The sequence below is a fragment of the Dermacentor variabilis genome, chromosome 10 (genome assembly GCF_050947875.1).
Source record: "Dermacentor variabilis isolate Ectoservices chromosome 10, ASM5094787v1, whole genome shotgun sequence".
NCBI classification, from domain to species: Eukaryota; Metazoa; Arthropoda; class Arachnida; order Ixodida; family Ixodidae; genus Dermacentor; species Dermacentor variabilis.
Window position 1 is genome coordinate 70,182,987 of NC_134577.1, and position 23,771 is coordinate 70,206,757.

The 23,771-nt window shown below is 45.0% G+C and overlaps 2 protein-coding genes across 2 annotated transcripts in view; one reads left to right on the forward strand and one right to left on the reverse strand.

The window, feature by feature from the left end:
- The window catches only part of LOC142560696 (uncharacterized), a 259,423-nt gene that overhangs the window by 159,255 nt on the left and 76,397 nt on the right, over positions 1-23,771 (forward strand). The gene's annotated exons all lie outside the window — the stretch shown is intronic.
- The window catches only part of LOC142560693 (receptor-type tyrosine-protein phosphatase kappa-like), a 135,259-nt gene that overhangs the window by 75,894 nt on the left and 35,594 nt on the right, over positions 1-23,771 (reverse strand). Inside the window, exons 3-9 of the mRNA XM_075672951.1 lie at positions 23,221-23,290; positions 22,084-22,226; positions 21,321-21,370; positions 19,547-19,711; positions 12,715-12,840; positions 8,602-8,889; positions 5,335-5,466 (exon numbers count right to left, since the gene is read on the reverse strand). Coding sequence (XP_075529066.1) covers positions 5,335-5,466; positions 8,602-8,889; positions 12,715-12,840; positions 19,547-19,711; positions 21,321-21,370; positions 22,084-22,226; positions 23,221-23,290 — 974 coding nt within the window. The remainder of the gene's footprint in view (positions 1-5,334; positions 5,467-8,601; positions 8,890-12,714; positions 12,841-19,546; positions 19,712-21,320; positions 21,371-22,083; positions 22,227-23,220; positions 23,291-23,771) is intronic.

Here is a 23,771-nt window from a genome sequence, read left to right on the forward strand (position 1 = left end):
ACAAAAGCAGCGCCACAGTCTTGCTTGATTTAAACTATTACAAGATGATGTTGACCCTTTTTGAATATCAACAGACCTACGCTCCTCTAGGCAATGACCCAACATGCCGACTACAGACCAAGCTGAAACAACTCTTGACCCGTGTTGAAGTTGGTTCTTCCGCAGCATAAGAGCCTCTATAATCAGCGGTTTTGCACGAACGGGTCAACTGCTGTACAATGTATAGGATGTGAGCGTTCTACCTAAGTCCTCAAATATACAATTTACGGCCTACAATGCACAATGTACAACGTACAACGTACGGCCTACCTAAAGTCAAGAAATGTGGTGTTCCACTCTGGCCTATTGTAGACCTTACCAGATCACCTCTCTACCGATTATCAAGCTACATAGACCAATTGCTCAGCCCTCTAGTCAGTGGGAATTTGCCGCACGTTGAATAATTTGTACGGCTTTCTGCGGAAGCTAAACTACCTCATGCTGAGTGATGACGACGCCTTGGTGTCCTTAGACCTCAGGTTGCCATTAACTAGGATCCCAGTAGACGTGGAAGTAGCCGCATCCAAAGAAGATTTAAAAACAGACAATCATCTTCTAGGTCTTGCGCTTTTCGATGTCCCCAATCTCAGCGAGCTCTTCAGGCTTTGTCCTAGCAACACATAGTTTTCTGATTATGACAATCTATATGCGCAGACACGCAGCATGGTGATGGGATTATTGATACCAGTCACCACGACAAATCTAGTAACGGAAGTTTTGGCAGGAAAAGTATTGTCTACCAGCAGCAATCCATCACCGAAGCTTTCTACCGATGATTGGTTGATCTCTCTTGCGTATTGAAGAAAAAAGATGTCCCACGCTTCCTAGACAGCCTGAACGCTCAAAACGCACACATACAGTTCGCCGTGAAGCTCCAGAAGGACACTTCGCTACCTTTCTTTGACGCACTTGTCTACCGGGGGCAAAGGCGCTCTTACCTTCTCATTTTACAGGAAGCCTGTACATATGGATCATCCCCACAAGTGTATTTCTTTCCATTCTGTCGGCCTCAAGCCCTCCATAGTGTCACCCTTGATAGCGCGCCTTATACACATCTGTTCGGATGACGATAAATTCAAATTTCATTGAGACCAATCCACCAGGACCTAACCGGTAACGGCTACCTACTCGTTTATTTTGAAAAAATGAGGAGAGCGTATTAGGGCCAAAAGCAGAGAGCAGTGAGATGATTCTGGCACCTACAGTCATTTCTCACGTCAAAGGCATCAGCGAGGCACCATCGCGCATATTTTCGAAATTCGACATGCAAATTGCCCACGGGCCGACCAGCTAGCCCCGAAAACAGCTGATGAACGCGAAAAAGAGATGGCCGACTGAAGCATTCGAAGGAGTGATTTACAAGATTCCACGCTCTGATTGCCACAAAGTTTACGTTAGTGAAACAGGAAAGCTCTTAAGAGGAAGCTTTAGCTAGGGACCAGCTCCGACGCAGCCTATTCAAATACATGTAAAGCACAAGAACGTTTTTCTGAGATAATCCCTGTACTGATTTTAATGAAATTTGTTGCATTTGAGAGAAAAAGTTAAATTCTAGTGACTGTTGGAAGCGCAATTTCAATTTCTGGCTTGAATATTGTTAAAAACATTTTCAAATATCCGACCGTTCGAAAAATATAGAAGCACGAAGTTTACAAATTCATAGCTCCTCATCAATAACAGAAATCGCGGTTCTGTAAACGGCATCCATTAGATCATTGAAAGCGGACAAATTTGATATGTCAGTTTATATATTACGTGAATTTGTTACGTCTGTTACAAGGGGTCTGTAAAAGCTTTATTTTCATATTACCAAATTTTTCGAGATTCATGTGTAACATATCAATTTTGTCCGCTTAGATGTACTATTAGATGCAGTTCCCAGAATGGTGATATCATTTTTCCGTTGCTGAGTTAGAGTTGTAAACGTGGTAGTTTTGTTTTCTGAAAATTTGCGCTTTTTGGCAATTTTAATAAAACATTCACGACCTAGATCAGGAATTCGAAACCAACGGTCACTGGAATCTATGTTTTTCTTTTAAATGAAACAAACCTTGCCAAATTTGGTGCAGTGATTGCCGCGAGAAATGAATTTCCCTTTTACATGTGTTTAGATAGGAGCACCCGAGCTGAAGGTTCCTCTTATTACGAGTTAAGGACCACGGACGTGATGTTAGAAGTAACAGTAATACGCAGAAGGCCATTACCGAGCATACCCAGACACACACCCTCAAGACTGACTCAGACAAAGCGACTATCGTAGCAACGGAAAAAGACGTATCAAGTTGATGGCTGCTGGAATCAGTTATTATTCAATGAACACCAGCTAAGACAAATTGGACAGCACGAAATATGCTATCCGTTTACCCACTGTCATTGCTTCATGTGATGCGTACATAAGTACTTAAGTTGGCTTGTCCTACTCAGTTAACAAGGAACCCGTATGCACTTCTGCAACGTCAATTTTTCTTCAGACTTGGTCAATGACCGTGATTGACTTCATGGAATCAAAGATATTGAGATGTTTTAATGAATGTCTAATGAACTGATGTTTTAAGTGAATGTTTCGTAAGACGTTCAATTCGCGAGTCACGCAGGTGCTCCGCTGTATATGCGCTCCGAAAATCATGTGCTCCGATGCCTCATCTAAAGTAAACGCGGCAAATGGCGAACGTAATGGCCCAGACCATATTCAGCTTAAATACTCGAGCTTTTCTTTAGTTGAAATTGTCTACTGAATAGTTAACATTGCCTAAATAAAAAAAGCATTCTACCGTCCCATCGCTCTTGCCAGTTGCATTGAGAAACAAATGGAAAGGATGGTGTTGACGCGCCTTGACTTCTACTTAGAGCATAATGAGGTGTATCCGAATGCAATGGCTGGCTTCTGGCGCAGTCGATCATCCGTCAATAACTTGCTTATTTTGGGAACATTCATTCAACAGCAAAAGAGCATGAAACGACTAACGGTGGCTATGTTTATTGATTTCAAAGGCGCATATGATAATGTACCATACCAAGCAATCTTCCATGCTTTGACCGATATTTGCGTTGGTGGCCATGCGCTACGCTAGATTCACAGCTATGTTGAGGACAGATCCTTCTTCGTGCTTACAGAGGATGGCATGACATTTCACCATCTAATCGGCAAAGGTGTGCCGCAAGGCGGAGTGTTAAGCCACACGCTCTTCAACGTAGCACTGTTGGGTCTTGTTGGATTATTCCCAAGGACGTTCGAGATATCCATCTATGCAGATATCTGCATCTGGGCGTCTAGCGGGACACCTCGGCAGATACGAGCGAGGCTACAGAAGGTGGTCACGCAAACGTTTTCTTACCTGCACACGAAATGCCTAGAACTCTGTTCAGAAAAGTGGCGATTAGTCGCGTTTACACGCAAAATAATGAATCCATTCGTTATACGCGTAAATGGAGAAGTAATTGTTTACCACCCTATAACAACATACATTGCAGTCGACGCTCCAAGAGTGTGCATTATACATGTCGCAAGTGTACCATTTCACCATCTTGCTTGTCTGCCAACGACAAGGCCCCATACGAGTTTCACCCGTCTCGTGACTACTCACGGAGCATCGCCACCATCGAATTACGTCCCAGGAGCATGGCCTTCGCTGCCACTGTGGTTTCTGCATTCACCTAGGGTATGCCTTACCACTCCAGGCATCAAGAAGAAGGCGCAAATGACGTCTGCAGCATAGAAGCAGGCCTCATTATTTCCACAACATGAGACCCACAGTGACCGCTTACATGTTCACACCGATGGGTCGGTCATGCACTCCAGTTCAGTAGCTGCAGTATTTGTGCCAGCAAAATCTACAGTGATAGAATTCAGAACATCGCACTTGACAACAATGATGGCTGTCCAACTTGCAGCTCTCCGTGCAGCAATTCAATTGATCGATCAGGAAACGCCCTAGCAATGGTCTATCTTCGGCTGTTCTAAAGCTGCACTCCAGAGTTTGCTCTCTGCATTACGCGGTGGACCCCACGAACGACTTGTCGCGGACACACGGGAAATTTATCATTGGACATATGAGACAGGACGTGACATGGTGTTGCAATGTCTGCCAAATCATTGTGCATCCTTGGAAACGAGCAAGCCGACACAGCTGTTCGATCTTCACATACCAGTGCCGATTGCGTTACTATCCCGCTGTCAAGAACTGACGCAGCGGGAAAGCTCCGTGCGCTTACCCGCGAGCTTACCTTGGCGGACTTTAAATATCAGCGAATTAGGCCGACTTTAAGTATCATCGAATTAGGCCGACTTTACAAATCAGCGCCTTTGTTCCCTGGATCCCGATCTAAAGCTCCGCCTTCCACATGGCTCGCCACGACGGCAGGTAGCTCTTATTTGTCGTCTATGGCTTGGAGTAGCTTTTTTTTCAATGACTACTCTTACCTCATCGGAATGGCCGCAAGTCCAGATTGTTGAGTTTGCGGGTGCAAAGAGACGACAGCGCACATTCTGCGTGATTGTTCTCGTTTCAGTGCAGAAGGATAAGTCCTCAGCACAACGCTCGACAGGATTGACAACCATCCCCTTACGGAAGCCATATTTCTTGGACCCTGGTCCCAGCCGACGTCGGCACAAATTGCTTTAAAAGCATTGGTGGGCTTTTTAAAGGAAACATGACTCACTGAAAAACTATACATTGCGCAAACTGATGCTTTCCTTTTTTTATCTTCAGTCGTTATCTTATGTATTCTACCCCTTACGCCATCCCCTTGGGCAGAGTAGCCGACCGGACTCTTAATGTGGTTGACCGCTCTGCCTTTCACCTCACGTTGTCCTTCCTTCCTTCCTTTCAAGATGATTCAAGGACCACATACATGATCTGCGCGCTATCTCCATGTTATCTCTGTACATTATACACGAATGATCACTCGCGAGCAAAAACAAGAAAGGGGCTGACAGATGGAATAGCACACTGTGGTATAAAGTTTGTAAACAGGGATGAAGTGCCTCAGACAGGCTGGCCAACGTTTCGATAGGAGGACCTATCTTCGCCTTTGACGAAGATAGGTCCTCCTATCGAAACGTTGGCCAGCCTGTCTGAGGCACTTCATCCCTGTTTACAAACTTTATACCACTCGCGAGCAAGAGTTTTTCCATTACCACCGCAGTGCATCGTTTGCCAAGAAACAAGTGCAGACTCCCTAAATTATCCCAGTAGCGGAATTCCCCGTGGGAACAAAGGGTGCATTTCGCGCGTCTTTTGTTCCTCGGTCGTGCGAGCAAATAAATAAATAAATAAAAAAAAGCCGTGTACTCACTTGCATCGCAAACCTCTCCTCTGAAACCAGGTGGGCAGATGCACTGGCCGCTGATGTCGTGGCATACGCCGCCATTTTGGCATTGCGGGCACACGAAATTGCATTCGGGACCGTAGGTGCCGTGGGAGCAAGCTGGAATACAAAATAGAATTTCACTCTACCTTTTTTTCCCCCCTCAAGGCTGCGCACCATTCTTTTCCCACTCCATCCAGGGTTTAAGCGTACAACGCTTATTACCCCATTCTGCGCCAACCACACGAATTGTATTTGCAGTATCTAGCAAGGAACCTTCCTCACACATGGAACTTTCTGTCCTTCTCTTCTTTCTGACCACCCGCCGTGGTTGCTCAGTGGCTATGGTGTTGGGCTGCTGAGCACGAGGTCGCGGGATCGAATCCCGGCCACGGCGGCCGCATTTCGATGGGGGCGAAAACACCCGTGTGCTTAGATTTAGGTGCACGTTAAAGAACCCCAGGTGGTCGAAATTTCCGGAGTCCTCCACTACGGCGTGCCTCATAATCAGAAAGTGGCTTTGGCTCGTGAAACCCCATAATTTAATTTTTTTTCTTTCTGACCATATTGATTTTTTCGTTTCTTTGCCCTCTGACGGCGGCATTCTAGACTACCATGGGTGTACCATGTGGGCTTGCACGTGTTTCGGTGATGTGCCCAAATCAAACATGCGCGGGCCTACGTGGGAGGGGGGGAGGGGGACTTTCGGGTGGTTTTCCATGTTATTGTTCAGTCAGTGGAGTACGTCCCTGCGTGGGGGATTGAACCTTGGTAGTGAAACCGTGGCCTGAAAACCGAAAATTGTTTAAGCAGTGCAAACGTGCATCGGGTGGTCTTTCCTATCAGTCGATCGTGCTGCGTGCGCCAAATAACTAATCGGAAGGAAGGAAGGAAAGAGAAAAGCAGAAGGCAGGGAAGTTAACCAGAATAACCTCTGGCTGGCTACCCTACACCGGGGTAATGGGAAAGGGGAAAACAAAGATGGCAGGGAATGAGAGGATTGGTGGACCACTGCGGTTGTTTTGGCGGCAGTCCGGCGTTCACGGACACCCCCCCCCCCCCATTTTATGAAAAGACAGGTGCCCAATTTTCTAGAGATATGAAAATGTTTCACATTAAAAAGGTGCGAGAGGACTGTAATTTCCGTAGCTTTTGTAGTACACTTCACTGCAACAACTGATAAGAAAGGGCACCCTGTGTACGTTTGCACTTTTTTCATCATTCTTTGTTTCTTCTGGCGTTGGTCTTGCTGCTTGACGGCGATTTTAGGAGTTGTACGAATGAAGAAAACGTGAATAAAAATTATGTTCAGTGGGTTCCACCGAATAGCTTCAGGCCAGGCAGACGTCTAGAAAATAACATATCTGTACTAATCCAGTGCATGAACATTTCAACTATGCAGAATATACCTTTATGGATAGCATTTCCAGGTATTTAGGCCGCTTATGACAACGTAGATAGGAAATCGCTATCAGATATGCTCTAGCACGAACACATAGACGGCGATTTCGTAGATATACATATCTGTCCCTTAACCGACATTAAGGACCAGAGAAATAAATACCTGGAAAAATCGTTTATTGTTTACCAAAATGTAATGGCGCACATTGTGAATATGCCTAATAAACAAAAATACACATTTTTCTTAAACTATTGCAGCAATAGGGGCTCGCACAAGGAAGAAAACTCAAAGTGAGCTTCACTTCAAGCCACCGATGGCTTTGTTTAGAACATGTACAGACAGCTCTCGTCATATGGAAATCGTAGGCATACATCGCGTTTTCTTTACATTATGTGCGGGACGTAACTGCAGGCGGAGATGTTGCGTCGGCCTGTCAACTCTGATTATGCATTTAAAGAAACGTGCCAAACTCCTTTTACATCCTGTGTTCCAGCTCTAAATCGAGAATCAGCGTTGATCTAATACATTTAGCCCAATACATTGTGCTCAATACGAAAATTAAGCACGAAAAACAAATTCACTATGTTGCCTGCAGGCAACACTCGTCCATAAAAGGGTAATTCGGTATAAACGATCCGTCATGTATAATACTGTTGTGCCGATTAGCCTTAGTCATAGCGAAGCGCTCTGCTTACTTTAAATTAGTATTCAGATAAGCCTTTACACGCCACACTGAGCTCTGTAGCTTGCACACTTGCAAGTATGCGTCGATAAAATTGGTGCTCGGTAGTTGCTACAAGTCTATGAGGGAACTCCTGAGTTAGTGGCCCTGGAAAAAAACGGAAAGGCGGAGGAGGCCCGCCCCAGCACTGGTAGTAGCCTCCACGGAGACTAAAATCGCAGTCAGCGACTCCAAGACCGCCTTCAAGAACTATGTCAACGGAAGAATCTGGCCGCAAGCGCTTAAAATTTTATTCCCTTTACCCCTTTCCCCAGCACAGGGTAGCCAGCCGGTACTTACACTGGCTAACCTCTCTGTCTTTCGTCTCCTTTGTCTCCTCCTCTCCTTGACCAACTTTTGCAAAGTTCGAGATGTGCACGTTATGCGGGCACCCGTATACTCCTCCTTTCCCGGGAACGAAATAGCGCACAACGTGGCTCGAGAACGGACGGGCCGAGCGGGTTACGCGCAACGAACACTGGGAACGGGGAGAGACGGGATGAGCAGCTTTAACGAGATCACCTAACATTACAAATTTGGAAGGGTCCATTTCACTCCGGCACAATCCTCGCTAAGCAGATGGCAAGCGACGGCATGGCGCCTCTTACAAAAAGAGAAATATCCGAACCGGATGGTCTACCATCGTTACTACCCGGAGCTTTAGACTCATAGATGTAGATTGTGTCAAGCACGGGCGCACCTCAAACATATGGTTCGGACTTGTCCTCAGACACCCACATAGAATAAAACACATAAGACCAGAAAGCAGTGGGAGACCGCGTTGCTCAGCTGTGCATCGGAAGACCAATTTAAGGCAATCCAGAAGGCCGAACAAGCAGCTAGAACCCAAGGGGCTCGAGGCCGTCCGTCATCTACGTAGAGAGGCCTCGTTCTTATAAACCTGCTGTACTAAAATAAAGTTTATTCTTCCTCCTCATCCTCCTCCTCGGTAGTTTTCGTGCAGCCTTAGGGCGATTACCGCGTTTGCTTCCCTCAGAATGGTGCCTGCTTTCTTCACTGAAGAAATCCGACAACAGCATAGCGGGCAACGTCACACAAAATCATTCATGCAATGTAACTGCAACGCTGATCACTGGGACCCGAGCGGCGTGACAGTGACTTGCACACATACTGCGCACGATGACTCTGAAGACTGCTCTGTTTTTGCCGGGTGATCTGGTATTCATGCCGCTCGCCACGTACACTCCATTGTGCTGTAAGCCGGCTCTCTGCACCTGCCAGGAGGAAGACACTGCGCCGGTGCTCGAAAGTGTGTCAGTGGCGTTTCCCATTACGTTCACCCTATTCCAGGAGGACACGCGAGCATCTTGGTAGTCACCAGGTCCCGGTTGTACTTGAAGGTTCACCATTTCGTTGAGGCTTGCCGTTACTGTGTAGTTCAACGGCAGAAAATGTGGTCCTGCGCAAGAAAGCAAATGACTGGTAAGCGCGGTACTTGTTTTTTTCTACTTATTGTCATTTTCATCATTTTCACGACGCCGAGGTCATAAGTCCAAGCAGGAGTGGAAAACTACATGAGTCCACTCAACCACGAAAAGTTTACGGACCGCAGAGTCTGAGAGAAGGTTGAATTTTCAAAAAGTTTGCGACCGATGCCAGTAAAACCGTAAAACACCATGTTGTTCCTATATACTACTACAATTGGGAAATCCAAATACCAGGCTGGGCTTCGAAGCTGCTGAGATATTTGCCTGTTCTTTAAATCCCGCGGTCCGTAAACTATTGTGGCCGACTTTGCATACAATAAAGAGTGAACATAGGAAAATCCACAAGGGGTCAGAAAAAGCAGTTACGATATAGTTGATAAAATATATCACGCCGGTCGTTGCAAACATTGGATTTCTTTCGGAATAGCACAGATTTTTCGAGGCAAACATTCTATTTAACGGAGCTAGTTCGTGTACATATAGGATTATTATATTGGATGTACTTGTGGTAGGAAATTCCAGATTTGTTTGCGGTCATATAGTCGTTCAAGTCTGTTCCAAACTTTCTGAAGAGGGAGAAAAATGTTTAGTCTGGCGGTATTTATTTTGTCTGTAATTGGTTCTACGTTAGCTGTTCGCAGCATACCAGTTAGAGAATCGCGTTGTTTACAGCGTGTATCGACAGAGCGAGCAGCATTACCGAAGCAATAACTTACACTCTTAGAAACATTTACACCCTTTGTGGTTAATCTTGTCCCACAACGATAATCGTCATCTGTCTTGCCCGCGTTTCCTTCCTTTAACGCTGCGAGCCCGGTACTTCCCAGTCACGAAAGGCATGCGCGTTATCAGCGTGACGCATCATTCTCGACAGGTAAGTAGCGAGCGCCGGTTTTCAGGAAAGGAAACGCAAGCAAGCCAGATGACGATTATTGTTGTGGGACAAATATACACCCCAAAGGGTGAAACCGTTTTAAGAGTGTATTTGGAACGGCGATCCCTTCTTACGAGCGCGAACGTGAAAAGACGTACACGACGCGACGTCGGTCCAACGGGATCCAGCAAATATGTGGCGCGTCGAGCTAGAATGGGCATCGAGTTGCGCAAACCAGCCTCCTTTGGCTGATAAAACGGTTGAACATTCTCTCTTAGAAAAATTTACACCCTTTGGGGCGTATCTTGTCCCACAACGATAATCGTCATCTGTCTTGCCCGCGTTTCCTTCCTTTAACGCTGCGAGCCCGGTACTTCCCAGTCACGAAAGGCATGCGCGTTATCAGCGTGACGCATCATTCTCGACAGGTAAGTAGCGAGCGCCGGTTTTCAGGAAAGGAAACGCAAGCAAGCCAGATGACGATTATTGTTGTGGGACAAATATACACCCCAAAGGGTGAAACCGTTTTAAGAGTGTATTTGGAACGGCGATCCCTTCTTACGAGCGCGAACGTGAAAAGACGTACACGACGCGACGTCGGTCCAACGGGATCCAGCAAATATGTGGCGCGTCGAGCTAGAATGGCCATCGAATTGCAAAAACCAGCCTCCTTTGGCTGATAAAACGGTTGAACATTCACTCTTAGAAAAATTTACACCCTTTGGGGCGTATCTTGTCCCACAACAATAATCGTCATCTGTCTTGCCCGCGTTTCCTTTCTTTAACGCTGCGAGCCCGGTGCTTCCCAGTCACGAACGGCATGCGCGTTATCAGTGTGACGCAGCATTCTCGACAGGAAAGTAGCCAGAGCCGAGTTTTCAAGAAAGGAAACGCCAGAAAGGCAGATGACGATTATGGCGATTCGGGAGTGAGGCGAAGCTCAGGACAATAGCCTCCCCCCCCAACCCCCTTTTTGAGCGTATTCACGTGCGCGTGCATGTCGCTGATGATTACGGCGGATGAAAATTCAAGGAAATAATAATAATAATAATAATATTTGGGGTTTTACGTGCCAAAACCACTTTCTGATTATGAGGCACGCCGTAGTGGAGGACTCCGGAAATTTTGACCACCTGGGGTTCTTTAACGTGCAGCTAAATCTAAGCACACGGGTGTTTTCGCATTTCGCCCCCATCGAAATGCGGTCAAAATTCAAGGAAATGAAAATGACGTAGATTTCCCAGTCAGTGTCCTGTTGCTAACTGGCCTCTCTGAGCACATGTAGCGCATTTCCCTATGCATCCTGTAGCGCTTGAATCATTCAAACGCCTGCACGCGGCTTCAGTGAGCACCGATTATGGCTGATATTTGCTGGTGTGGCTAGGTCTTTTGCATTTACATAAGCCACGTCGCCTACTTTTGCTCAAGGTGGACAAGTGCAGCGCAGAGATCAGCGCACTTTTCGAAAGCGAGCTCCCGAGGGCCAAAGCAGCTACCAAAGCTTTAGCCGACCGCCAGGTGTAGAGAAATCAATAAAAAAAACTGTAGATGTAGTCACGGAAGTCTAACATACAGCCGATGTTGTGCCACATGTCTTCAGGTATTTCCAGAGAAGTCCTGGGCACGTAGTTCACCCGTTTTAGGAACTTTTGTTGGTGACCTCCGCACAACCTTGACCAATCGCAAAGCCGCGCAGTTAGGCACGACACAAGCGGAAACAAGAGCGGAGGTTAAGTTAGGTGGCAGCACAACTAAAGGACCACAGGAGCAGACGAGTCATCTTGTGACCGCAGACTCGCAGTGCCCTGGTGGCTTGGGCGTGCGCCAGCTTTAGGATTTTCTTTGAGCGTGATTAGGAAGGTAGAGCGTACCTAGAGATAAAGCTCATAGCAAGGCGCGATTCAGCGAGATGCTTACATTTCCTTAACGTGGCGCCGTTGTGACCTAATTTCAAGGAAACTCTATGCGTTCGCTGATATAATTTGTGAATACGCCGCGAAGGATCGCTGCCTAAAAAGGCTGGTTGTGTGTATTTTCGCGATTCTAACGCGCAACTTTTTTGAATAAAAGGTGCGTTCAGATTTGTATGCGCTTTACAATCGTCAGTAATTCTGCTGGAAATGGGAAAGGAAACCGATTCCTACTAAAAAAAAGCTCAATGCAAGGTAGCTAGCCACACTGGCATCGAACGGGTCATCTGAAGAAAGTGACACAGCAAAGTGGGTCCATAGGGTGCGCAACTCCCTCCCGCAGACGATGGTTTCGCGAGCTTCCAGAGGTATGGCATTTCTAATGCAGTAAATGCAACTGAACATGACTTTCTGTTTTCGATAGACAGGGAAAAGGAAGTGTCGTTGCACTCCGACAGCGACTAGCCACTAAAATTCGGCTGTGTGCATGTCTGCGCGTCTTTGTATGTTCCATAATATCGTAGCAACACGGTACGCGTCCACTCAGGTTTCGTTACTTCACGTACGCGGCAGCAAGTTCCTTCTTTAAATTTCGGTGGCAATATACGGTATATAAGCTGGAATAAAGCCTTCCGTACCCTGGTCCTGTCCGAACCACCACCCCCCCCCCCCCTCAAAAAAAAAAAAGGAAGGAAACTGGCTGCACAATCTGCTTGCGTTGTGGACGTTAAGTGCAATCACTCTTGATTGTGATTAGCTCAGTAACGCTGGAACGCCCACTTTTGTTTTGACTTTTTTGTATCCGTGTGTTGCTACGGCAGGGAGATTATGGCAGTTCTCTTCAGATAAGCAGATCTAAGCGGCAGGGCTTGGTTAAACTTTAGGACATCCGAAACGCTAAACCCTAACACACGCATGCAGTCCTCCCCTTAGAAACATCCCCCCCCACCCCCACCTCCACCACATACATGCTAGGAGGCTACCAAATGACCCTGTTTATAAGAAACGCTTACCTGGTCTGTCGTAATACATAGCCGGAGAACCAACGTAAGAGAGTGTTGTGCTTTCCACTTGGCACCAAAACACATTTGTTCTTGAATGGGCGTATGAATTTTTCGGGAACTTCAATTTATAAACACCTGAAGATTTAAATTAAAAAAAATATGTTAAACATTCAGACGTAGCGTGTCATTGCACATTATTACAGGATGTACCAATTCTATCGAGTATCCAATCGCATTGGATGCCGTTTACATGAGGAACTAGTAAATATATGTGTTCAACAAACGTACCATTTTACAACTGCCCCTGCAGTTGCACTGTGGAACGGATAAATTACTGCCGTGAAAATGACGGCAGGAATTGCAATAATCATGCTAGAAAGGTATCGCTGCCTTATTCGCTAATTTGGTCTCATTCTTGGGCTAGAAAGTTCGCAAAATTTGCCTCGATGGGCTTTTCGCGGTGAAGCTAATAGACGACAAAATTTATCGGTGAGTGGTGGCTCCAAATGTCTGTGGAAAGTTTGTCAGAGAACGCATGCGCCACGCGCAATAATTACGTGGGACGGTGGGCGTGCAAGTGGCGATGTGTGTGAAAAGTCACCAGAGCATGGGGAAAATAGGTACTATTTGGTAAATGACCAAATTTAGGTTACTTGCCCGTAGAAGCCTTACGGGATATTTAACACTGCGTGTTCGGACATCCGTGGACCATACAAACGCAAAACTTAAGAAGATTGTATGGCGCTTTTGGACATACGTCGACAAACTCCAAATTGTCAAACGTGATGCAGCTGCTGTAGAAAATATGAAAATAATGCTAGCCGCACCTGTTTTCGGTGTTTTCAGAAAAATTAACGTACTTGTAGATTGCGAAGCACAGAGTGAATAAAAGTGAAACGTCGTAGTGCTAAATTGTACATTTTGCCAAAATCCGCTGAAAAAGTTCCAAATTTGTATTTCGCTGGGCGTGGCACCAGACGGAGAGAAAGGATGCAAGGAAAGGCAGGGGGGTTAGCCAGAGGTAGTTCCGGTTGGCTACCCTGCATGGGAGGAAGGAGTAGAGGGAGAAAAAGAGAAAGAGAATGGTAGAGGGAGAGACAGAAAGAGAGAAAGAGACAGGATCACGAACAAACCGCGTTCTTGATACAGCGGTAGGGGTCGGTGTTCTTAAAGTCCATCATGAAGGCCCGTGGAAAGCAGGAACCTTTGTAACGCAAGATTTCCAGTATACTCCGAACAGTTCCTGCAAAAAACTTCTTACAGCTAACGGCTAAGCCTTGCTACTAAACACTTCTGAAGACCTGTACGGGATAGTCTTTAGGCGATAAGAATCAGTTGTTCGAAGCGTATTATTCGGTTACAGAATGTTAAATTGAGACCTTGTTTTGACAGCGGTAAGGTGTTCAACTTCGCCGGTGTTGAAAAACGTCACGTGAAAATCGCCCACCAATAACTAGAACCAGTCATAATAAAAAACGATCATAAAATATTCCTGGTCATTCAGCACACATGAGAAGTAAACGCAGCAGTGTGCACGAGATAAACGAGACATTTAACGAAGCCGACAACAAAAGATTTTAACGTTGAAATAGAAGACCAGCAGCAAATACACTTACAGAAAAGCTTTAAGTGTAATATAGCGCTTCGAGACACAAATATATCGCGCAACAGCGTGAAAGTTACTGGGCAAACATAAACACGAAATACATCTGGTCATTTGAATGAATGAACGCAGCACTGCCGTACATTAGTGCGTCATTTAGCACTTTTCTATCATCGAAAGAAATGTCTCTCAGACAGGAACGCCTCTCTTTTATTATATATACGTACATGAGGCCTGTAAAAGTGGCATGTTACTGAGGCAGTATATGCCTTAAAACCCGTGAAGATAAGGGATGAGCGGGTCTGGAAACTAGAGTGGGTACTAGAGAATCGGAAATTTTCATCGCTCACTTGACGCGTTCACTTCTACGCTGGATCTGCTATATCTGTACTTCTTGTTGCGCATAGCTACTTCCACGAGAGGGAAATTTGCAGAAGAATAAATATATCTGGATAGCGTACGGTGATTAGCAGGTCATGATCGGTGTATTACAGCTATCCTTGGAAAGTAACGTGTACAATCACTGCATTACACTGATTCTGGAATACAGCTACAAAAAATTGAGTTGAGCAATTGTGCTTGAGAAGAGGTTATGGCTCAGGCAGCCAACGGTGAAAATGAAATGTTAGACGCGGCTTTGAGAGACAGGAAGATATCGGCGTGGATTAGGGAGCAAACGGGAGTGATGCCCGTATTCTTATCGTCATTATTGTGCAAAAGTGGAGCTGGCCAGGTCATGTAATGTTTAGGGCAGATAGCCGGTGGTCCATCAGAGTTACAGAATGGGGACCAACGGAAGGGAAGCGCAGTCGAGGACATCTATGGGGTCAGGAAATCATTAGGGAGCGTTGGTAAAAGCAAAGGCAGGTTAACCAGAGGATATCTCTAGTTGGTTACCTGGTACTGTGGAAGGAGAAAAGGGGCCTGTGAAAGAACGCAAGAGGAGAGAAAAGCTGTGCTACGTTTCCTAAGCACCAGATTGTGCGACAGATTGTGACGGCGTGCTGCAGTGACGTCTTATGTATAAGTTGGACATCGACATTGTTTATGATATGGGCACAGACAGTTTTACATTGATTATGAAATTCGGCAATTTTCAGGCGTAAGATGTGGTCAGCTATCACAATACAGGAGCATTTGGATATAGCTATGAGGGGCCATTTTCCTGCAGTTAACATGAATATGATTGTGATCGATGGGTTTTAATGGCGCAAGGGCATGTTTGGGCAAAGAGCCCCACGTATATGAATATATTCAACAATTTATAGTATAAATACAAGAATCAGACCAAAATGGTAAGCATGGTGAATTGTGCTATATAAAGGGGCGGATATTTCCTAGCTAAAGGACATGCCACTCCTAGCTCAACAATGGTGGTAACGTTATATTACATATTTCATCTGTGCGTGGGTTACAGATTTCGGTGACTATGAGGGATCACTTGCATGTTATATGGTATTTATGTGTTATACAGATTATTTGTAGTTTTCAGTAATAAATTTGGCCTCGAAGCTGTCAGCAAAGTACTTTTTACCTTGCTAAATGGTGCGAGACCTCAAGGCATTCAACTGCTCAGGCTCCTCGCGTGTGTGATGGAGCATAGCGGTTTGGGTTGTAGTATACATTGTTTAAAAAACTGACGTCGCCAAGGCATTTAAAAACTCTGCTGACACTAAACATCGGGTCATGGGCTAAAAATAATGCAAGGTGAGATGGTATATTATGCGTGTAAAGTTCTTGAAAGGGCTGTAATCTTGCATGGTGAAGTATTGGACATTCAATTAAGATGTGCCGGGCCGTGAGTTGTTCTCCACATTTTCCACATATGGCTGGTTGTGCGTCTGTTAATAGGTAAATGTGTGTTGCGCATGTGTATCCTGTACGTAGCTTGCGCAGTGTGGCTTCTGTAAAAATTAAATTATGGGGTTTTACGTGCCAAAACCACTTTTTGATTATGAGGCGCGCCGTAGTGGAGGACTCCGGAAATTTCGACCACCTGAGGTTCTTTAACGTGCACCTAAATATATGTACACGGGTGTTATGCGGGTGTGTCTTATGCCGGCATAAGAATGAAGATACGCGTCTCATGGTAGAGGCATGGCATATCAATAATGGTGGAAGTGCGTGCGTGAGTCAGCCTTCGATTATTTTACATAAGGAAGAGATGAAGTGCCTTAACAGTTATCTCTCACGTAGACCGGCACGTGTACCCGATTGACACGTGGTGTAACCATTCCTGAGCATGCGCAGATGAGTTTTGTGTCTTCTTTCTTTTTTCGCCTCAGTGCTCCCTTCAGTTGATAGTCGGCGTTCGTGTTGTCCACTTCTCTACTCTTGTGTCCTGTCTGCACGGTTCACTTCTATTTTGCATAATGAGGACCATGTTGTCGGTTTTTGATCTACCTGCACGAAAACCGGCTTGTAGTGGATCTAGTATACCATTGTATTCCAAAAATTTTTTTCCAACACATTCCATAAACAACTAGTTAAAGCTATCGGCTGATAATTTGCAACCATGGAGGGATCTTTGCCTTGTTTGAGGATCGGTATGACGATTGCCTTCTTCCAGCTGTTGGGCAAATAGTCAGCAGCAAAAATTTTATTAAAGAGGGCCAGCACGCATTCAAGCGTCTACCACGGCAGTTTCTTTAGCATGTCGTAACTTACTTGGTCCTTACCCGGAGCTGAAATTCGGCAGCTGTTTAGAGCGATGTTTAGTTCGTGTATGGTTATAGCGCTGTTGTAGCCCTGCCGACTTCGTTTGTGGGAAGGAATTGGTCTCCATTCAGCCTGTTTTTTTTTTGTGCGCAATAAACTCTTTTGTATAGGGAAGTGAAGCAGAAATGTTTTCAAAATGCTCACCTAGTGCGTAAGCGTGTTGTACCAGTGTGTTGCCCAGATTATTTACCAATGGAAGTGGGCTAGGATCTCGGCCCTTAAGCATTCGCACCCACCCATAGACGTTCTTTTTATCTTCATCTGAGGTTGTGCGTGATAGATAGCTTCTCCAGCTTTTTATGACGATGATGATGATGAAGACGACGACGTGTACATGGCCAACATACCGTACCGTAGAAAAGCGCTTTGGCGTGACGGAAGAGAGGCACGCAAAGTAACCTTCAGTATGCCTCACAGCAAATTTTGGTTACACATTGGAAGTTGTCGCGTGCCCTTTAAGGAATGTTCAACCGTAAGCATTTTATTCGAATCAGTCAAGTAATTGCAGAGGTCGAAATACATGAAGTGCCGCGAATTCCTTACTTCAGGAGGCGAGCTTCACCGCCAGCAAAGACGCTCTCTCCACTCTCCCCGTCTAGTCACTACAAGGGCAATTTCTTCCTTCTTGCATTCCGCAGCCGGGGGATCGCGTGACGAATACGTCACGGACCCCGCCTTCTTTTAATTACCTCTCTCTCACTAGCCTGTTTGCTGAGTGGCGCACTTCTGCTGAGCCTCGCGTGAAAAAAATTGAACTAAGAAAAAATAGCAACGACGCTCTTCGTTTCACTTAAGGACGTCGTCAGTGGCAAACGATTGGGGCGTGTGGCTTGATAATTTCATTGTATTCATTGTACAGTGAAAATATGTTTAATAGCAGGTGAAGAAAGAAAAGGGCATCAGCAAAGCGCTTTTTGCGGCTCATATTATAGGTCATATTGTGGTGCACTGATTTTTCGTAGCCAGGGCTCAGTGGTTGTGAAACCGAGACTGCAAGCAGTCACTTTGTTTTCATTCATATTTCGCGAAGCGTTTACTACAAGCATAGTGCGCATTCTTGTTGTTTTAGGTGTAATTACCCGTTCGGGACTGTTGTATAACGTAAAAAGGGATTTACCCCTTGAGACATTCAGACGCATGAAGAATACTCATCGATAGAAACACACAAGACTCATTGAACTCGTGTGCACAGCTGGTTCACTGGATGAAGAAGAACCTGAAGATCGCTTTTAGGAACTAGGCCTACAATTATCACGCACTCGGCGAGCTGTGAGACTGAGAACAGTACGTCTCGGCAGCTGTAATAAGCTTTTCTTTTTATTTGGTTATTTGCAGTTATATTTTTTGTTTGAACGTCGCAACAGGTGACATGACGCGGCACGGATATGAAATCTAGCTTGCCAGGTGCCTGAAACATAAAATATGGCGAAGCTGTACGTTTTCTCAAAGAAACCATCGTGTGTTAGTTGACCACTTCGAGCTCTGGTTTCGTATTTTGACAACATATCAGTAACATGGCAAAAAATGTATAACTTCACTTTTTTTCTCTTTTTATCATGCTTCTGAAAGCTTTCTACACTAATTACGCCAAGAAATATTCTGCGTAAACTAAAAAAAATTGGGCCCTATAGGGTTGTGGACCTAGTTCTAGCCCCAAAACACTGGTGCCTCACACATTTTGCTGCGGCTTGAGAATTATGACAAGGACACAAGATTCCGAGGTGCGGAAACTGCTACAATATTGAAACCAACATTTCGCAGTTTCGCAGAGTCCGGTGCTTCTATCTTTTCCGTAGCCTGAAAGTAAAATTGGGAGGTATTGCTGGCGTATAGTCTATCATGGTGAAGCGTGGAATGGGAAACTGTCAAGCTAAAGTTATTAGACTTGAAGCGTCAAACCATTCAAGGTCAGCAAGAGAGGAGGGACGAACGAGCGGCGTCTGCCTAGTAGTCTTCTTCTCGGTCTCAGGCTTTAGTTTTTGTCCTTATAAACTACCAAGTAGCCGCATGTCATGACTTGTCGATGTTATAATTTCAACGACCACATTCACATCACGATGAGAGGAACATTGGCCACATTTTTGTGACTGCAAGACGAAGCTGACATCCAAACAGCCCCTATTATATGCAGAATGAAGAATCAATGAAGGATGAAAATATCCGCAGATTGGTGCATTTTCTTGTTGTCACAAGAAAAGCCGAATTTTTCGCTACGGGTAGAAAATATTTGCCATAATCTTGCCATCTGTGCATCATGAGAAGAGCAGCCATGTAATTTTAACGGCAAATTTCGACAGCACTTCGCGAAGACAGTCATACAAGATAACTTTTCCGTAGTATGTTACCATACATCTCAGTCCTCTTTAGTACCAGTAAGGTTCACTTTCATTTGTGCCTTTCAGGTAACACGAAAATATGCACTGCCGACAGTGAAAATGGTATTAGAACATATCTAATTAAAAGAATATCTAAATGCGGGTGGCTTACAAAAAACGTTAATCTGTTACTTCGTGCACTTACCTTTCTGAGGCTCGGGTCGAAGAGTCAAGTTTTTAAAAGGAATTTCTTTGATAGCATAGTCAAAATATATGGCCCGACCCTCTGGGCCATGGCACTCCAGTGCCGACATGGTTTTCTCGTCATAGATAAAATTTCTATGGAGTGCCGTTATGTCCAGTACGTCCTCTACAAAGAAAGCGTGCAGATGATGGTATTATTTATTTATTTATTTACATTACCTTAGAGGTCCATTGAAGGGCACTGAGTAAGAGGGGGGATGGGGGCAACAGTCATTACATGAGAAAAATGACAGAGTGCAACATCGTTATAGGATACTAACACGTGACGAACTCAGGTTATCACGGGGTGTTTCACGATTGGAGGTGAATGCAGTGTGATCCGGGAAACTGTTCCAATGTGCAATAGGTCTCGGTAGTGGCGATGAGTTAAATGCCTGCGTTTGACCATGAATGCGCATGAAAGTGCGTTGTAAATGCGACGAGATGTGCGCACAGGAGCATGAAGCGACAAACAGTGGAAGATATTGCTATGAATGTACCTGTGAAACAGACATAAGACGATTGGAACTGTTGATCCTAGTATAAAAAAATAAAAACGTGCAGTGTGCAAAGCCGCGGAACGGGAGCTGCCGCGAGGCTTCGGCTTTAAGGTCGAGGCGTGGGCTTAAACATAAAGGCACGTTTCGTTAGGGGCTGCAGCGATTACCGCATTTGAAGCCTTTGTCAAAGTAGGCAACCATTAGAACAGTGGAAAAAAAAAGAGGCTGAACGGAACCCAGGCAAGTCATGGAAACCGCAACGTTTATTGAAACGCACTGCACGCAACATTGCAGTACCGGAGCATTCATTCCGGGGTTCTTTGGCGACTGCATCGATGGAGTCACTAACGTGGGATAAATTTGCATTTGCACGAAACTAAGTGCCCACCACTTGCATATTACGCCGACAGCTAAACATAAACTGATTCAAGCGTGTGGGAATTTCTAGTATTACTTCGTCGCTTGGACTGTTTTCTGGTGTGCCCCTTGACGACGGCTTCAGCGAACGCTAAGCACATTTAGTGGGGCGGGTGGACATGCTAAACTTTGAATATAGGCAAGTGCACGAAATTACGCAGCATGGGTTCTGTGACTGGCCTACCTACGTACGAAAACGGTAGACGCTGGCCTTACCTCTCGCAGACTTCGGGGAAGGTAAGTGTAATCAGAAAGGGTTAATCTCGAGACGCGCTGTGTTGTCGCATCACAGCAGAAACAGCAGCGAGAGGTTACATACGATGTTTGCATAACACTAAACTGCCTTCAGGACTTTATGGAAACGTCCATGCTCATGTTGTCATTTTAGTTTTCTATCATTCTTTCTTGTCTCCTTTCCTGATTCTCCGGTACCGATAGAACTTCAGCGCATACTACCTTGTATGGGCCGCTCAGTATCTGGACAGGGAACATTTATTGCGAGCAAATGCTTATCTATAAACGCGCATTGCTGTGGGTTGAAGGAGACACCAGCGTTTGATACTTTTTTCATATCATTTGTGTGGACAGTATCCTATTTTACAGAAGTGATATAGATGTATGTGCGCTATCACTTTAGGCATCGCATGGCAACTCGCCACAACGCTTTTTACAAGGTGTCTTTTACCAGCTGGCGATTACCTGTGCGCCTGAAGCCTAGCCGTAAAGCCGAACTGCGTGAAATACCCCCTTGTCATATTGCAAAGGTACATCACAAACAAGGAAATCAGATAAAGAGATAAAGGAACAGCCTCCTCATACCTTTGACTCGAGGAGATGAGAAGATGAAATACTCGGAGTTCGAGAAGGAGCTGTAAATAGAGAAAAAAAAATAGTAAGCGTGAAACGGGAACAGGGAGAATAATAAATGAAAGCACGATATAGAGTACGCCTCACTGCCTTGAGGATTAATAATAATTGCATACGTATCAACAAGGTTCACAATGCTGCTACCGTAACGCAGACTACGGCCCTTATAGAAACGACGACTTCATCTCGAAATATCCCGAGCTTACCCAACTGTTAGTAGAAATCTCCGTCTTGTTTTGAGCGTCTATCTTGCTTGAATATCATTACACAGGCTTTACATAAAACTAAACAAATACTGAAAACGTGTATAAGTGCATCGTCCTAGGGCTAAAAAACAGGAAAATAAATATAGAAGGGGGGGGGGGGGGCACCGTAGGCTCTGGCGATGGCCTATAAGCTGTGTGCAAACCTCGCCACAAGTATTCTTCTTGTTTCTTTCGTTTTGTTTTGTTTTAGTATTGCTTTGCGGCAAATAATCTCTATAATATAGCATTAACCTTTCAACATAGGCTACCTGCTATACGTGTGGTCATCTGCTTCATTCGCTACGGCCGTAAGCTGCTGAGCGGAAGGTCCAGGGTGCGGTTTAGGGCCGCAGTGGCCGCTTCTTTGTAGGGGTGGATCTGAGAACTAAATGGCGGCCGCCATGTGTTCAAAAAACATAGCTTCGTGTTATTTTCAACGTGAGTTGACCTCAAGTAGAATTGCTACTTACCTTTCGGAAGTAACCCCATATCGCGTCGAAGCTGCGAAGTCCTGGCGCTTCTTTCTGTATACTGTGAAGGAAGCGGTCAGTGCCGAAGCGTTCCAGGCCGATATTCGCAGATCATGGAGTGCGCTCTTGCACAAGGATGACTTCTAAAAAGGAAACGAAAGCATGTAAAATTTTGTTTTTTAATTTAACGTGCCAGTGCTATTGAACACACCGTTTTGGCAGTGTCGTATGCTTGTAGCAAAGTAATGAGACACACTGCCGTATATGACTATTTAGCAGTAGCCCCATCAGCATCGGAAGAGCCCGTAGCCTTGGCGATCGCCGTGGTTACCTTTAACTACTTCACGTTGCGAAAATATGGGTACGAAAAATTAACGTAAAGAGTACATTTTGTTCATTTTATTTTTACCATGTCATCGCTTTCTGAAAAAAAAATCAACATATTCAAGCGTGTAGTTACAAACAAAATTAGTGACGCCTTTGCTGCCTTGACAAAAAAGGAAAGAACAATCCTTTTTTAGCAGAATTTATGCTTGGAAACGAGGGAACGTCTGTTTACAAAAAACTAAATGATCGCCTAAAAGACACCTTTTGGGGCACGAGGACTGAGCTATTATTTGGCGAAATTTACGAGGTTCTCGGAGCACATAGCACTTTGCGATTCAAGCGTTGACGCTTTAACGCGTTTTATCGCAATTTTAATGCATGTCGATATCTGTAGCTCATGAATTTAGTTGAGTGCACTGGTAGAATCTCAAAAGAAAATAGATGGGCCTAGGGAAACTGAAGGATGACTAAATACTTATTGCTTTGAAAGTCAGCAAATTTATTTTTTTTTGGACACTAAGAGAGGAGACGGAATTACCTACACTGAGATGCTCATTTCAATTATTATGATTGCGTAACCAATACAAAATTTTTCGCACTTCCAATGGTTTAATGTGCAGTCCTGCTTCTAAGAAAATATAAAAATACGTGCAAATAGATAAAAGTGGTCGCTACTATACTTGAGTCTGAACACAAACGGGAGACGCCATTGCATTGCCATTACAGAAAACACACTGATAACACCACGAAGCTGTGTATCTATCAAAATTTTATAGATTTGCGTTCATGAACTTAGATGAAAATACCTACCGTTGAGTAGAAAACTGTCCCATAAACATGTGCGTCGTTCCTGGCAAGACATGACGACAAGCAGTGCACACTGAAAAAGCAGACGAAGACACCTTTGCCTTTCCACTTCTGCAAAATTTCCGAATTTCGTTTCACAGAGATTTCCCGCATCAAAAAGAGACTCCACACCCGGGACACACTGCGGTGTCATTTTGAAATTGGCACCAGTTCTTTACTGATATACTTTCATAGCGTTTGTCGTCATGCTGCTGTCGTTTTGTGCACGCATAGGCTGGCGCTCACACAAACAACAACTCAATTTAGACAAACACGTTGGTCTGCCTGATACCGATTTTCGGGACAACAACCGAGGCTGGGTGGTTAGGTACCTGCAATGTGCTTCGGATGGCTTCGATTTTCACAGTATAAAGATCTGGGCAATTGCCTTGTCCATCTTGTAAGGAATTTTCCGCGCTTCAGACTATTGGAGCGAAATGCTCGGACGCATAATTTGCGTTGTTTTGATAAACAACGGTTAAGGAACACGTCAGACAGTTTACGCGCGTCAAACC